This window comes from Salvia hispanica, chromosome 4 (assembly GCF_029641045.1).
Source record: "Salvia hispanica isolate PSC_SH4W2 chromosome 4, Shi_PSC_v1, whole genome shotgun sequence".
Classification (NCBI taxonomy): Eukaryota; Viridiplantae; Streptophyta; class Magnoliopsida; order Lamiales; family Lamiaceae; genus Salvia; species Salvia hispanica.
Window position 1 is genome coordinate 2,962,138 of NC_142695.1, and position 15,415 is coordinate 2,977,552.

Below are 15,415 nucleotides of genomic sequence, written 5' to 3' on the forward strand. Positions count from 1 at the left end.
CGTTTTTATAAGATGCTGAGAGACGAAAAAATTTAATGAATAGTACATGAATATGAGACGATGAAACACAGTTTAATTGGTAATACGTTTCTTCTTTAGTCAATGCATCGAGGTTTGAGTCATTAAGACCATAAGGGTAGACGTGGAAAAATGATTAATCTTCTTTAGAACGAAAAGAAAAGCTGTGAGCCTGAGTATAAATAATCCATTTTGCTTTGAAGGTGTGAAACTCCAAAAATTGAAGCCCATTAAGCTCAAACAAGCCCATCTTACATGGGCTATATTGGGCTAATCTGCATCAATAAGCCTACTAAGTTCAACAAGAACTCTGTGTAGAGATAAATGTTTGTAGTCCACATGAAAGTGTAGTAAGTTGGTCATGGGTTGTTTAAGATTAATATGTTTTGAAATGGGCCGAAAGTGAATACTTTCTCGTCCCAGCTAAGTTGAGTCGTATTTTTTTTGGATGTCCAATTTAGTTGAGTTATTTATTTATTTTTTGATAAAAAAATAAAATATTTAATTACTCTTACTTTATTTCACTACTCTGTCTTTTATCTTTTTCCTTTTTGTTAGTGAAGAAAGGTAAGGGGGAATAAGAATGAAAGAAAATTTAATGAAAATTAGTATGATTTCATAATTAATTCTTTTTTCCACATTAAATGATTGAAAATATTTAATTATTTTCCATAATTAGTGATAGAAAATTAGTAGGATTTCATAATCAATTATTTTCCATAAATAGAAATTGAAAACAATTAGCATTGAAAATTAGCAATTCTATTATTATTAATAATAATAATATTATATGCATTTGAAATGAATAGTGTGAATTAATGTTTATGGCATGTGGAGGACTAAGGAGAGTAGCGCGGGGAGAGGGCTCATTTGTGGAAGTAGATGCTAAGTTGCTTGGGTTAGAAAAAGTGGGGAATATTGACGTGGCATGGAGTTGTGGTGTGATGTAAGGCGTCAGTTGTGGATGCTCTTAAGTCCACTCAGGAAAAAATAAATGCCCTCAAAGTTATAATTAAAAGCGAACACGTATTTAATTCATGAAAAATAAAGACATACACTTATATACGCACAGAGCACACGTGCATGTCGCTTCCTCTCTCCTTTGCATCTTCTCTATCCTACCCCCTTCCTCCCTACTAATGTCGCCTCTCCCCTCTCATACACCCGCCACCACGTCCCCGATTCCCCCCCATGCACCGCCGTTGTATCCTTCCCTCTCCTTTATTGTCGCCTCCTCCATTGGCTCACCGTCTCCATCGGCGCAACAACAAATGTAATCTATTTATGCATATAAAGTTGGAATATATAAAGATATTTGATGTGTAATGGAAGAAAATGCATATAAAGTCAAATCCCGGCTTTAGGATCCACACTCAATGTAACCGCGTGCTCACATGAGTGACAATCAACAATAAACCAAATTTCCATTTCGATAGAAACAAGACGATGTAGGATATTCTCTCATAGCTGAAACTGACGCAAAAATTCATTTACTAAAGTTGACTTCTTCAATCGAGAAATGCATTAAATATCTACCTAAGCTAGTAGGTCGTCTAGCATATTCTACCTAAACCCTAAACTACCAAGACATTGATACGTAATTCGGAAAATAAATGTTTAATCCCGAGAAACTTCTTGTCGAATAAGTTCGTGAAAAATATTTAAAGCGTCATTTTTATCTCGAGGAAGCAAGAAAAGAAGATATTTATATATAAAAAAAATCACTCCAAAAAAAAAGAAAAAATAATTGAATAATATATATTAAAAAGTCACATCACTAGCCCAAATCAATGTATTTTCTATAGGAAAACAATAATCCATTGAAGGCCAGTGATTGGCTAGCAAAGGCAGTTGCACGGTAAGAGCGTAGCACAGGATAATATCATAGTCTATCATCATTCATCAGCAAGGGTTGTATTTTCGATTTCTCTGAATTTTTAAATTCTGCATTTTCTTCATTCCTTTTCTGGTCACAATTTTCAATCCCTTCTTCCTCCCGTATATATATACCCATAAATTATTCTGCTGTTTGTACGGCAGAAGAGAAGAAGAAGGGATGGAGCAGCAGCAAAGGATGAAGCAGCAACAGCAGCAGCTAGCGCTGATGCAGCACTCCCTTTACCATCCCGCTCTTCTCGCTCCTCCTCCTCCTCAGGTTTCATTTTTCACTTCATCAATGGAAATTGAATTTTTTTGCCAATTGTTTGGAACATCGATTTTCTCTTAATCGGATTGGAATTTTTCCTAATTCGCGTTTTTTCGCTTTGATTTTATGGAAAAGTTTGCGTTTTGTGTATGATTTTCTGATAATCATGTTCAGGGCTTTTCGAATTTTTTTGTGCCTTTGACTATGTGTTGTTGAAGTTGTTAGCTCTCTAATTACTGATAAGATTTTTTGGCTAAGTTGTCATTTCTCGAGTTCATTGGTGTTTGGAGCTTTGGTTTTGGTGATGAAATGTTGTTATGTCCATATTTGATTGACTGAGCTTGTGGCAGTGGACATTGAATAAAGCTTGTTATTGGAAGATTTTGTATGCTGAAATTTGATTTTGATGAAGTGGTTTCTAATGTTATGTGTTGTTTGTTAGTACTTGTGTGCTAATTGGAGTGTCATTGATTATATATGCGTTCTTGCTATTTTTGCCTGACTTTTATGATGATCTTTTCGTATTTGATGATTGCGGGAGCTGGACAACTAATAGTAACGTGTTTATGTGTGTTATTTGTAATTTTTTAGTTCAAAATTGAGCTGGATGTTGTGTTCTTGTGGTTTAAGTTTAACATATGCCTTTGTGTGAGGGAAAAGTAATTTGACGAGGGAAGGAGCTAAGCCTCCACTAAACAGAACCTTTGGATTTGATAAATGTTTTAACAAAGGCATTGTCTTATGTTTAGCTTGATTTGTTACTAATGTTTCGATCTATATGCAGATAGAACCAATCTTGAGTGGGAATTTGCCTCCTGGATTCGACTCAACTACATGCCGCAGTGTGTGAGTATTTACTACGGTTTATTGTTGCTATTAACTCCATTTCACGATTTCAAATTTGCGTTTAATGTTCTGTACATAAAATCATTTCCTTATGTAATACACCCTCAAGAGGCAGAGGGTTAAATTACCCAAATCTTCCATTTTTGTATGGATATTTGCCTTCTAATCATCATATTATTGTAGTAACAATTATATGAAAATAAAATGTTTATGGGTAATATTGGATTTTCATTTCTAATGGCTATGTGTATGTGTGATGTAGGTATGTTGGAAATATCCACCCTCAAGTTACCGAACCCCTTCTTCAGGAGGTTTTCTCAGGCACAGGTCCTCTTGAAGGTTGCAAGCTAATTCGGAAAGAAAAGGTGAGCTTCAGTTGTTACTTGCTAGCATCTCTTTTCTAGTGTATGTACCCGACATTTAACGTAAATGCTAGAATAAGAGCTTGCTTTTTTTAGATATCCCTAATATCTGTGTTGTTGATATGCTTGAAGTATTCATAGATATGCGATATAAGCAACCCACATTGAAATCTTCAAGCTGTATTGTAAGCAGTGTTATCAAAAGTGTGCCCGGGGCTCACAGGGCTCCACTGGAGTTGCCCGAGGCGGCTGGGGAGTGATATTTGCGGATTGAGCCTGGGGCAATATAACTTTTCAAAATCCTAAACCCTAAAGCCTTCAAATCTTATCAAATTTTTCCTAAAATAACTCGAATGTAATTAATGTTCAGAACTTACTATATTAGATCTCCCTTCAAGTTTGATCAAAATCTGTTCAATTTGACAAAAATGATAATGCTCACGTTCCTCCAAAATTAATGAACATTCCAGCTATTATCTCTCGACAAAAAAAATCATCAGTTATTTCTGTTATCAATTAATTCTTCTTTTTTCTTCGATTCCAATTCTTCTTGAATGTCGCAGGAAAAGAACACGCATCAGTTAGTGCACCCCGGATTTTTTTACCTTACACCTCGGTCATAATTGCAAGAGAAAATACTTAAAAGCTAATATAGTCTTAGAAGGAAGGACTAGAATTCAAATTTAACTTCCAATTTTAACTTCTAATAGTATGTAATGAACTATTTTCACTTCTTAGCTAATTTACCATTATTTATTTAATGATACGTAATGTTACTAAATTACTACAAGTCCATTTACGTTTTATCTATTACATACTGACATAATAAGTTTTTCCACTGTGATGCAGTCATCCTATGGTTTTGTGGATTACTTTGATCGTCGATCAGCTGCACTCGCCATCGTGACTCTTAATGGCAGGCATTTGTAAGTAAAGCTCTGGTAGTTTGTTGATATTCAATTAGTTTCTTTTGGTTTGTCTAATACTTTTCACGCAGGTTTGGACAGCCGATAAAAGTCAATTGGGCGTATGCTACTGCTCAGCGAGAGGACACATCAAGTATGTACAGTTTGTTATTGACTTCTGGTCCTCTTTTATCATCAATTTATGGGTTTGGCTAAGTTGTTACATGATGTGTGTGAACTTCCTCTGCAGATCACTTCAACATTTTTGTTGGCGATCTTAGCCCGGAGGTTACTGATGCTACCTTATTTGCATGTTTCTCTGCATATCCTACTTGCTCGTAAGCCGTCCAGTTCTGTTACTTTTTTCCTTGGATTTACGATTCCCCTTGCTCTCTGGTTATGTCTGAATGTCACCAACCTTATTTTTGATGCAGAGACGCAAGGGTGATGTGGGACCAAAAGACTGGCCGATCAAGGGGTTTTGGTTTTGTTTCTTTTCGCAGTCAGCAGGTCCATAAATGTTTTCATTAGTCCTTCTTTTTTCTCGTTATAATTCATGAATATGTAAGTTGATCATGGACCTTCGTGTAATTTCCAGGATGCTCAAAGCTCTATAAATGACTTGAATGGTGAGAATTCTATTCTCCTGTCATTTTTTATTCTATGTTCTGTTACTATCGTGTATGCCCGTGAACCAGTAATTAGGCTTTCTTTTTCTACTATGTTCGTCAACATTTTTCCTTTTCTTTTTTTTCAGCATATTTTAAGAGTCAAGGGTCTACGAAGCTATAGTTTGCACCATATAAATGATATTATGATTCAAACAATATAAATCTTGAACAGTGTTTCACTACATCTGTTTTTGCTTTACATTGGTTCTGAAGAAATGACTTTTAATAAGGCGGATATAAGGTGTAGAAGTTTGTAGGAATCTCGATAAATGATAGTACAAGTTTGCACGTGTAACATAGAAGTCTTGCCGTTGTTTTTTTGTTGCTCAAGGTTGCAATATGCTTCAAGTGTTGAGCTGTTCTTGATGTGTCTTCGTCTTAATAAATTTCCAGGGAAGTGGCTTGGAAGTAGACAAATTCGCTGCAATTGGGCGGCAAAAGGTGCTGGCCTAGGCGATGAGCAGCAGAATCCCGAGTCCAAAAATGTTGTGGAACTAACAAATGGAACGTCTGGTTAGCTCCTTCAACATATACACCATCAACTTATATATTGCTGTTAATTTTCTAAATTAATTATGACTTATGAATTCAAATTTTATAATTTATGGATTTATACTTTACCTCATCTTAAGAAGTACTACCAACATTGAATGGATGACACATGCTAGAAAATGACAATCATCGGTTTCACATTGATTGCATTTCCAGATTTGAGTCAGTTTCTGTAATATATTTGTCGGACATGTTATAAGTTGCTCATAACTTGTGCAGATGATGGCCAAGAAAAACGGAACGAAGATGCTCCAGAGAATAATCCACAGTATACAACTGTTTATGTGGGAAACCTTTCTCCTGAAGTAAGTAAACGCTAGTCAAAACTCGACCCCATGATACATCCCATGTTGGCATTCAGTTTGACACAAATAAATTGGCTGAATATTCATACTTTTACAGAAAAAGAAAAGATTTTTTTATCAAACTCTCCCTAAACCTTCAAAATTGCATAAAGGATTCAGTGTTTTTTCGACGTTCAAATCAACCCCTTTCATAGTTGATCTCGTCTATGTGGGTTGGTGGGGTTATTTTTTTTCTTCATACTGTTGACACTCAACATTTGCAGGTCACATCGGTTGATCTCCATCGCCATTTTCACGCAATGGGAGCCGGAGTGATTGAAGATGTCCGCATTCAGAGAGACAAAGGTTTTGGGTTCATAAGGTACAGCAGCCACGCTGAAGCTTCCCGTGCCATCCAGATGGGAAATGCTCGCATTCTTTTCGGCAAGCCACTTAAGGTATACACTCTTTTGTTTCAATTAGTTTACAAGATTGCAACTTTAAAAGGGATGATTATTGACGAATGCCCATGCCCTCTCGGTGACAAAATCCTCGACAAAATAACACTAAAAATGAAACTTTGCTACCATTGTTGCTTTCTAACGGATACGTGTTCATCTCCAGTGCTCGTGGGGCAGCAAGCCAACCCCTCCCGGAACGAGCTCAACCCCACTTCCTCCACCAGCCGCAGCAGCACACATGCCCGGCTTCTCAGCTGCTGACCTGGAGGCCTACGAACAACAGCTTGCTATGAGTAAGCTAGGCGCTGCTATGAATCCCCAGGCCCACCGTCTCGCTGCTGCTACCCAACAGATGTACGATGGCGGGTACATGAACATGGCTCCGGCCCAGCAACCCCTCTACTACCAGCGTTAACGCAGCAAGGCACGGCTTCAAGTCTCTATCTTTTTTTATAAAACATGAATGCAAGGTAGATTGTATGTTAGATTTCGGATTAGGAAATCATAATTTTGAACCATTGATGGCTTTTGTCATCTGCTATTTCCGGTGGGATAGATTCATAAAAACTCTGTTTCTAACTTAGACAGAGATTCTTGGAAAATTATTTTTCCCTATCCCTATGTGTTACTACCTTTTTAATTTTCCATTTTTATGTTTTCTTTGCCTTTTGCAACAATAGAAATATTCAATTTTTTAGTCATTTATTTGGTTTGATTTTTGTTAGTACTTAGTTAATTTTCTGTTTTGTTTGTAGCTTCCTTGCTGTTTGAGTGGATTCCTATTTTTGGATTCCTATTTTTTTCCTTAACCAATTGTCTGACAATTAGACTATATGAGTTTTATTGTAAAATTGTTAGAATAGATCATTGGTTTCAATATTATAAGAAAATGAATGGGTAGAAAAAAGCTTCAAATCATAGTCGCTAATTTATGAGCAACATATTTTAGTCGTTGGTATTAATTATTTTTGTTTTGTTTGTTTTTGGAAAGGGAATATATATTTAAATATTTGGCATTAATTGTTGAAAGAGGAAAAAGTCTTCAAATACCACCTAAACCAAATATAAAATGAAAACAATTTGTCAATTTTATTTGGGTGGCCCACATACACTCTTCTTGTGTCCTAAAGAAAGTGAAATAAAGAACAATACAAAAAAGAATATGAGTTCTACCAAACCACAACATATATAATTATTAACTTCATAATGTATGTGAGATGTGATTGATATTAGTATACACAAAATGATTTAAAATTAAAAATATAACATACTGTATAAAATAAAGTAGTAGAAGAACAACCCCATTCCTTTTCCACTTGGACTCACTAAACAGTGTAAAATAGTAGTAGTAGTGTAATATATAATTTTGTGAATAATAATAGTAGGAAAATAGGAAATTTAACATAAGTAAAATACAAAAAAGTAGAAAAAAATGCAAAATAAAGAAACAAAAAACTTAAAATTCTAATTAAAAAATTTCGGGCGATACTAAGACCTAAACTAGACCAACTACCTAGCACCTAATACATTATATAACAACACTAAACGTGCATTAAACGAGCATGATGCTCACATAAGAGTTCCCATACCCTTATGTAACCTCGCTCCTCATTCGTATGTTGGGAGAAAGTACTATTTTGAAGTATCTATATATAAAGCTATTAAGTGATGAGAATTTATTTTTTTAACAGGAAATGAGTATATTTTTAAAGAATTATAATCAATAAATTTTACGTGGTATGGTTTTTAAAAAATAAAAATAAGATTAATTTTGATAGATTGATCATATAATTTTATTTTTTTTAAAACGGATCAAGTATCATTTATCTTTTGCTGCTGGTTTAAAAAGTATGGTTCCCTACTCCACCAAAAGTGATGACATGGTTCTAAACTAAATTGAAACTCTTTACAAAGGATGATTTCTATAGATACAAATTTAAGAATAAGGAATATTTTGCAACTAATATTTTTCAACAAGGAATATTTTGTAACCCATTAATAATATTCTGGTACCATCTCCAATATTCCATCAGATTGTTTTTATTAAATTAAATTTCATGTTTTCATATATTCTCTATTGGCAATTTTGTGTGGTGCATATGAAGCCAGTGGTGCATATGCATGGTTAAATCGGAACTGTCCATCCGGTCCTCACCGGACCACCAGTTTTGATTTCGAAACCATGATTGCACTAAATGGATTGAACATAAACGAACGTAATGGTGCAGTTAGCACGTTGGTTCATTAAAATGAGAGACGCATGAGGCCACAAACTTGGACTTTTGACAAAGAGCTTCCTCGATCGGGAAGCTCAACGGTAGGATGCTCCCAGAGTAGAACTCCACCAACTCTCGACGAAATTGGAATCGTCAATTCTGGTCCGAAATTGGTTCGGGTCCAACTTCCAACGAAATCGGACCGGTCAAAACCGGCTCGTTCCAACTTTCGATGAAACCGAAACCGTTGATGCCGGTTCGAGACCGAAGCACCTCTAGCTAGTGCTTATTGATCATATCACATAGTATTGCTTTGTTTGTGCTCAGATTTTAACATCACCATATTGATAACAAATTTTATATAATCATAAAGCAAAATTTGAAGATATATGAAAAAAAGATGGCAAAAAAGGCAGCTCCATTAATTTGATGAGCTGTTTCTCATATATATGAAGGAAAAGTGTTACAATTCCGCAGTGTTTATGTATACATACATATATATGTACTCTAAAATTACTTATTCATGTCACCGGAAATCTACACGGCCAAAATTCCGGCGGTGAACATCTGGCCGTTCGCATACGGCGACCCTACAACTTCCGCCGCCGCCGTCGCTTCCGCGCTACACTTCTCCTTCCGCTCATCCATCACCATCTGCGTATACCGGCAATCCGCGCTACAAAACGCTTTCTCACCTCTGCAATTTCCAGACCACAAACTCAATTAGGGGAAAAAAAACCTAATTCACATCTCAAAAATCAAATTCAATCGATGATCGGAGAATTCTCAATCGCGAATTACCTGTACATGTATATATCCTTGCCGTGGAGCTTCTTCCTGCACAAATCGCACGAATTCAGAAAATCCGTCGTCGGAGCGCCTCCAGCCTCCGCGCCTCTCGCCGGCGATATGTGGAACACCGCGGCGCGATTGCTCATCTTACCGCTCTGTATCCTGAACGGAGATCTCCCGTCGCCCTTCCTCCCTCCCTCCGCCGCGTACACCTTCGTGCGCGGCTTGCTCCCGCCGTGACACGTCACTATCGTGTACTCCTCCGAGCTATCCTCCTCCGCCTCTCTCCTCCTAATCGGCGAATTCACCGGAATCGGACTCGATCGCGCGAAATTCCGGCTGAACAGCGCCGGAATTCCATCTCTACTACCTCCGGATTTCTCCAGCGCCGCGACGATGCCTAGCCCCACCGCGCCGAGATCTAGGCTCTTCAGCCCCCTCGGCGACTGAATCTGAGACCTAGGGCTTCCAGCGCCGGAGGAGAAGGAGCCGGTGAGGATCTCGATCACCGGCTTCGATGTCTTCCCTAACATGATCACTGTAATTGATGAGTTTTTCGATTAATCGATGTGATTAATTTGATGGAGGGGGAGATTTGGGGGTTTAGGGATTTGGTATTGAGCTCTCTTCCCTTTTAATGGAGCTTCTTCCTTTGATTGGTGGAGTAGTTTGAGAAAGCTAAGCCCATGGTTTGGTTTGAAATGCGGAGTTATATAGTGATATTTGGAAGCTTGTTTAATACGATTAAATTGATTAAATATCGGAAAAGACCAAAGGTTTATAAAAGAGTAAGAAGCCATTGAATTTCATTGAAATTTTGGCTAGTTTCACTATTTCAAAATTAGATAATAAAAGTTACGAGTCTTAAATGTTTTCTTAACTTTTTATAGATAAAATATTTAGATACTTATTCGAAAATTTTAGCCAGCTTAAATTTAAAAATCGTGGTCATTACTCGTTACTATCGATTTATAAAATTTCAAGATATATCAGAATTTGACCAAACTTTATAGCAAATTTCTTTTCATAAAATATCAGAATTTGATTAGTGCGAATTTATGATTTTTCTAGCAATTTGTCTCTTACTCCGTTGATGAAACTCCGCTCGAGTGTAAAATATCGAGAAAAAGTATTATTAGTGATAAAATTAAGTTGATTTTGTTTTAATTTTTAAAAAAAGAATGGAAAATTTGCTTAACTTCATTATTAATATTTTAATAAAGAGATACGTTATTAAATTATTAACACATTGTGATGAAACAATGTTGCATATCATTGACACGCCACTTCGTTGCTCAATCAAATTTCCCATGGGATCTCATTTTACTATTTTTTCTGATAACTCAAAAAATCAAAATAAAATGTGCCGTTGAACCACATTCTCCCACTTATAATATTTGGTTCTACTTCTAATAACATTATTATTATTTATTTACTCCAATTATTATAAAAATTACTACTAGTATTTTTCGTTTATTTGTAAACATATTAATTGAAAATCAGATATACAAATAATTTTTTAAAACAAATTCAACTATTTGAAATCTATGGATATTATAGATAGAGTGTTTTTTTTAATGTTGTTGATATTTTTAAAATTATTTACGTAATACTATAAGTGAAAAAATTGTTACTACTAGTATTCAATATTCTTCATAGCTTTGTATGTCAATGTCCTAACAAACGAATAAAAGGTGTATCTATTAAAATAGTAAATAAAATAATAAAATAAAATCCTAATTGCATGATTGATTTTTCACATTATTGAATATTTTCCCTCGGAACACAATCACTAAGGCTGAATTATTGAACCACTTTATTCTTTTTATTATTAAATCGGATTCCAAAGTTTTATTGTTTTTCCAAGATGTCACTTGTCAGTGGACAATATTTTAAGATACGTCTCTGTCCGACTGATCGGGACCCAATCAAGGGGGTGGGGCCCACCTCGCCGTGTTCTGACTCAGCTCGAGATTCCGGCGATGTGACGTCGCCGGCGGCGGGACACGCGGCGCTTGCTATATCTGCTAAGTCCAGCCCGGTGGGCCCCGCTGCCTCTATCTATTTATTTTCCTTTCCTTTAGGTTTGGGCTTTTTTGGAGTATTGGAGTAAAGGCCCGCATGTGGTGGGCCCGGTCTTGTCTTGTGGGGCCCGCGAATGATGTTTGTTTTGGATGGTGCCGCTGAATTGCCACTCACTCACAGTATTGAGCTGTTGCTATGTGGAATGACGGATCTACCCTTCAATATTCAGTCGTAGCTTAGTTGGTAAGATGTTTTTCCTATATACTAAGTACTCCATCCGTTCCAAAAAATGAAGAAAGTATAAAGAAATATCACACTTTTCGAATTGAAACATACAAAAAAATCTAGAATATTGGTATATCGTGATTTCTGTATGTTAACATTATGCAATTTTTTATACTGCAAGTACCGATAATTGAGTATATAGTATTTACTGAAAAACGCAATGTAAATCTAATTGAGTATAGTGGATTGTGGGTCCTACTTTTATATATTAGTTTTATACTAATAAAATATGAGTAGGAATGAGTTAGTGGAATATGGTGTCCACTACAAAAAATGGTAAAAAGTGAAATGGGACAAAATTTGGAAGATAGACAGAAATGGAAAAATAGGACAAACTTTCAGAGACAAATGTAGTATGGAAAAATAGGACAAACTTTCAGAGACAAATGTAGTATTCAGTATATCATGATAACGACATATGCCGATATTACGATGCATATTGATTTTTTATACCTACCAAATATATATAGCTATGGGTATTTCAGTAAGGCATATTGAGAATCGGTACCTTATTTGTGTCGAAAATTGTCATACTGAAAATATTAGCATACTGAAAAATTCGGTAAAGTATAGTATTTAATTTACATATTTAGCTAAAACATATGATATGATATATTCGGTAAATATATAGTGCTATCAACTATCAACACATCCCTAATCATAGCAACTCGTAACCTATTTACTAAATTGTCAATCGTCCAATGACAAAATTGACAACCAAAAGGATCAATATTTTTTAAAAGTTTAAGATCCAATTTTTATTTTTATTTTTGAAAATCACAACAATGATGTTATCTCAATTTTGTAATTATATCTTTAAGTTTCATTTTCATCTAATTGATGAGTTGATCAGTTGCGGAGTAAAAGCACATTCGAATATTGTCGTATACAATTACATCTTCAAATTAATTTAGGATAATAGTTTTAAAACGACCTCGTTCCACTTAAATTTTCCATCTGAAATAATGTCACCTAAATTATTGGTACCTACCCAATTAAATAAAGCAAAGCCGTGTGAAGTGAATGCACTGAAATTAATGGAAATATATAAAATGATTAGTTAATTGTTACTCTATGTCTCTATCATCATAGTCGTATTCTTCTTTTACTCATTTTCATTTTTCACCATGATATGAAGTGATAAAAATAAAAGTAAATCGATCTAATTCATTGTTGAATTTAATAGACATTGATAGATAATTGGTTATTCTAAAATTTATTCTACCGTCTTATTTTTTTCAAATACTAATTTTATTATTTTTTACAATGATGATTCAGTTATTTCCAATGTTTCAAATCATCAACATAATCCCATTTGAAAATTCATCAATTGCAATCAGCTTTGCATTTATTAATTTAAATGTTACATAAAATATAAAAAATTAAATCAAGTGACGTAATTTTAAAATATTAATATTACTCAAATATATCGTCAAACCAGCCATCAACTTTGAGAGTCGATTATTGTATTTCATATTACTCCATAGTTTATTTGGTGAGATATTGTGTCACTATTTGTTGATGGTATGTGTTTGACGTCAACTTCATTAATTCATGGTAATATATATTAAAATACAATTCCCACAGAATATACATAAATTTGTACTTAGATAAGACTAAATCAAATTAATATTATTTAATTTTATTTTAAAAATAGACTGGTGACCAAACCAGATAGCTTATTGGTTGATTAACTAATTGTCTGACCAATTCCTAGGACTAAATATACTGTATAATCTGTTCACTGAAATATAGTAGGAGTAGTATAATTTAATAAGATTGAAAACAATATAATAATTGAAATGCCTTCATATCATATCCAAGACTTTGCATATCAACTATGTGAAATATTATACAGGCAGAAAAAAAATAAGATTTTAGGAAATACATATTTTCTAGTATTTATTAGATTGAATAAAATTCCGGAATAAGATATTTTACAACCCGAAAAGCGAAAAAAAAAAAAATTTGGACCATTTCTCGATTTATGCGTGTCATCCTTGCGCAGGGGCCATGCTAATCTTCTCTGTATCGTTCCAATTTTATTGAATGTCCCCGAAGGGACAAACACTGATGCTATGCTTCTTATTATAAATGTCAACATATTGCTTTGTTTGGGCGATGTGGGATAGTTGAGTCTCCTCCCACATTCTCTTTTCATATACATAACCATTATTCATTTTTTCAATTAATGATTGTATGGATCTATCACCATGTTAGCCCAATAAGTTTCAATTGTATCCAAATTCCAGCCCATTCAAATATTCAATACTTGGCAATTGTAGCATTTATATTAATAAAATACAAATATAAATTTGTATAAAGTATATAAATCCAAAAATTAACAGTATATAGAAACTAATATTAGATCCCATTTATGATTTAAATAATTATAACCATCCACTATATCACAAAACAAATTCTAGAAACCGAATATTTAAAAGAATTGGCAAATCTATAACTTAAAATAAGACTTTAGGTAATGCATATTCATGAATTCATAATATCATCGTATTAAATTAAATTATAAATCGGAATATAAAGTTGTAATGTTCAACACTTGAGTATTAATATTATTGTTTACTAGCATAAAACACATTTAACAATCCCAACCCCGAAATGGATAAAATTGTTTATAATAAAATATACACCACAAAAAATCTACATTTAATAATCCACCCGAAATTGATAAAATAAAAAAATTGGACAATTTCTTGATTTATGCGTGTCATTTTTGTGCAGGAGCCATGTTAATATTCTCTATATCATTTCAATTTTATCAGATGCATAAATTATTGTCATGTTGCTTTTAATAAATGGCAAAGTGGGATAGTCGAGCCTCCCAGATTTCTTTTCCCTTTCGTAACCATTATTTGATTTTTAATATCCTAATATTATGCCATATTACACAAACATTTTTTAAAAATCACTTTATTTTATGTAGAAACTATTCTCATAGTTTGCTACTTTTTAAATTTATTGGTGCATGCAAAACAATAACAAATAAGAAAAGAAAAGACGTTTTATTGGTAGATAAGTATGAATTTACATTCTATATTCAAAACTTATTCAACATAACTTTTTCAATGATGCATGAAATAAAATTGAAGGCAAGATCCAGATGATCAATAGTTTTATTTAACTTAGAAAAATGAAAGAACTGCAAAAAGAAAGTTTATGACTTATTGGCAAAATATGCATTTATAACATTTTTTATACATAATACTACATATTTTGGAAAAAAAAATTTGGACCATTTCTCGATTTATGCGTGTCATCCTTGCGCAGGGGCCATGCTAATCTTCTCTGTATCGTTCCAATTTTATCGGATGTCCCCGAAGGGACATTTATTGATGTTATGATGCATATTATAAAGGCCAATGTCTAGTTTTGTAGAGCCGATGTGGTAATTGAGCAATAGAAGATGGGCCTCCTATCATGTTATCTTATGCCTCTTACAACCAGTATTCATTTCCAATTTTTTATTTAATCAAACTATATAACTATTATAATATTATGCCAAAACTTAATGAATATAATTTCGTCTATGGAAGAATGACATAACATAAATGCAAAGTATCCAGATGCTCAATAGTTTATGTAACAAACGAAGATGAAAGAATTGTAAAACAAAATGATGAAAGAATTCTGATTTGTAGGAAATATATATAGCTATGTCAATAATGAAAACTCTTAAATCTATAAAAACAAAAATAATTAACACACCCAAAATGTATAAAAAAATTTTGGATCATTTCTCGATTTATGAGTGTCATCCTTGCGCAGAAGACCGTGTTAATCTTCTCTGTATCGTCCGAAGGGATGTTAAATTAATGTAATGCTGCTTATTAT

At 34.1% G+C, this 15,415-nt stretch overlaps 2 protein-coding genes, 3 non-coding genes and 1 pseudogene across 5 annotated transcripts; 1 reads left to right on the top strand and 5 right to left on the bottom strand.

Moving 5' to 3' along the window:
• The first annotated feature begins 1,939 nt into the window (after window positions 1–1,939).
• On the top strand, window positions 1,940–6,860 carry LOC125193999 (oligouridylate-binding protein 1-like). The gene is made up of 12 exons (XM_048091989.2): window positions 1,940–2,173; window positions 2,949–3,010; window positions 3,273–3,375; window positions 4,222–4,298; window positions 4,370–4,431; window positions 4,528–4,615; window positions 4,712–4,787; window positions 4,876–4,906; window positions 5,342–5,461; window positions 5,720–5,805; window positions 6,069–6,242; window positions 6,409–6,860. The coding sequence occupies exons 1-12, from the start codon at window positions 2,075–2,077 to the stop codon at window positions 6,658–6,660; spliced, it is 1,230 nt and encodes a 409-aa protein (XP_047947946.2). The 5' UTR covers window positions 1,940–2,074; the 3' UTR covers window positions 6,661–6,860.
• Window positions 6,861–8,862: 2,002 nt separating this feature from the next.
• On the bottom strand, window positions 8,863–9,936 carry LOC125192639 (FCS-Like Zinc finger 13-like). The gene is made up of 2 exons (XM_048090263.2): window positions 9,263–9,936; window positions 8,863–9,158 (listed from the first exon to the last, which is right to left on the bottom strand). Exons 1-2 carry the CDS (start codon window positions 9,784–9,786, stop codon window positions 8,999–9,001), a joined length of 684 nt encoding a protein of 227 aa, XP_047946220.1. The 5' UTR covers window positions 9,787–9,936; the 3' UTR covers window positions 8,863–8,998.
• A 3,589-nt stretch (window positions 9,937–13,525) lies between these two features.
• LOC125197710 (U6 spliceosomal RNA) lies at window positions 13,526–13,628 on the bottom strand. The gene has a single exon (XR_007172236.2). It is a non-coding gene; the product is annotated as a U6 spliceosomal RNA (small nuclear RNA).
• A 631-nt stretch (window positions 13,629–14,259) lies between these two features.
• LOC125197564 (U6 spliceosomal RNA) lies at window positions 14,260–14,367 on the bottom strand. Its single transcript, XR_007172104.2, has one exon. It is a non-coding gene; the product is annotated as a U6 spliceosomal RNA (small nuclear RNA).
• Window positions 14,368–14,805: 438 nt separating this feature from the next.
• Window positions 14,806–14,908, bottom strand: LOC125197560 (U6 spliceosomal RNA). The gene has a single exon (XR_007172100.2). It is a non-coding gene; the product is annotated as a U6 spliceosomal RNA (small nuclear RNA).
• A 395-nt stretch (window positions 14,909–15,303) lies between these two features.
• On the bottom strand, window positions 15,304–15,415 carry LOC148927074 (U6 spliceosomal RNA; annotated as a pseudogene).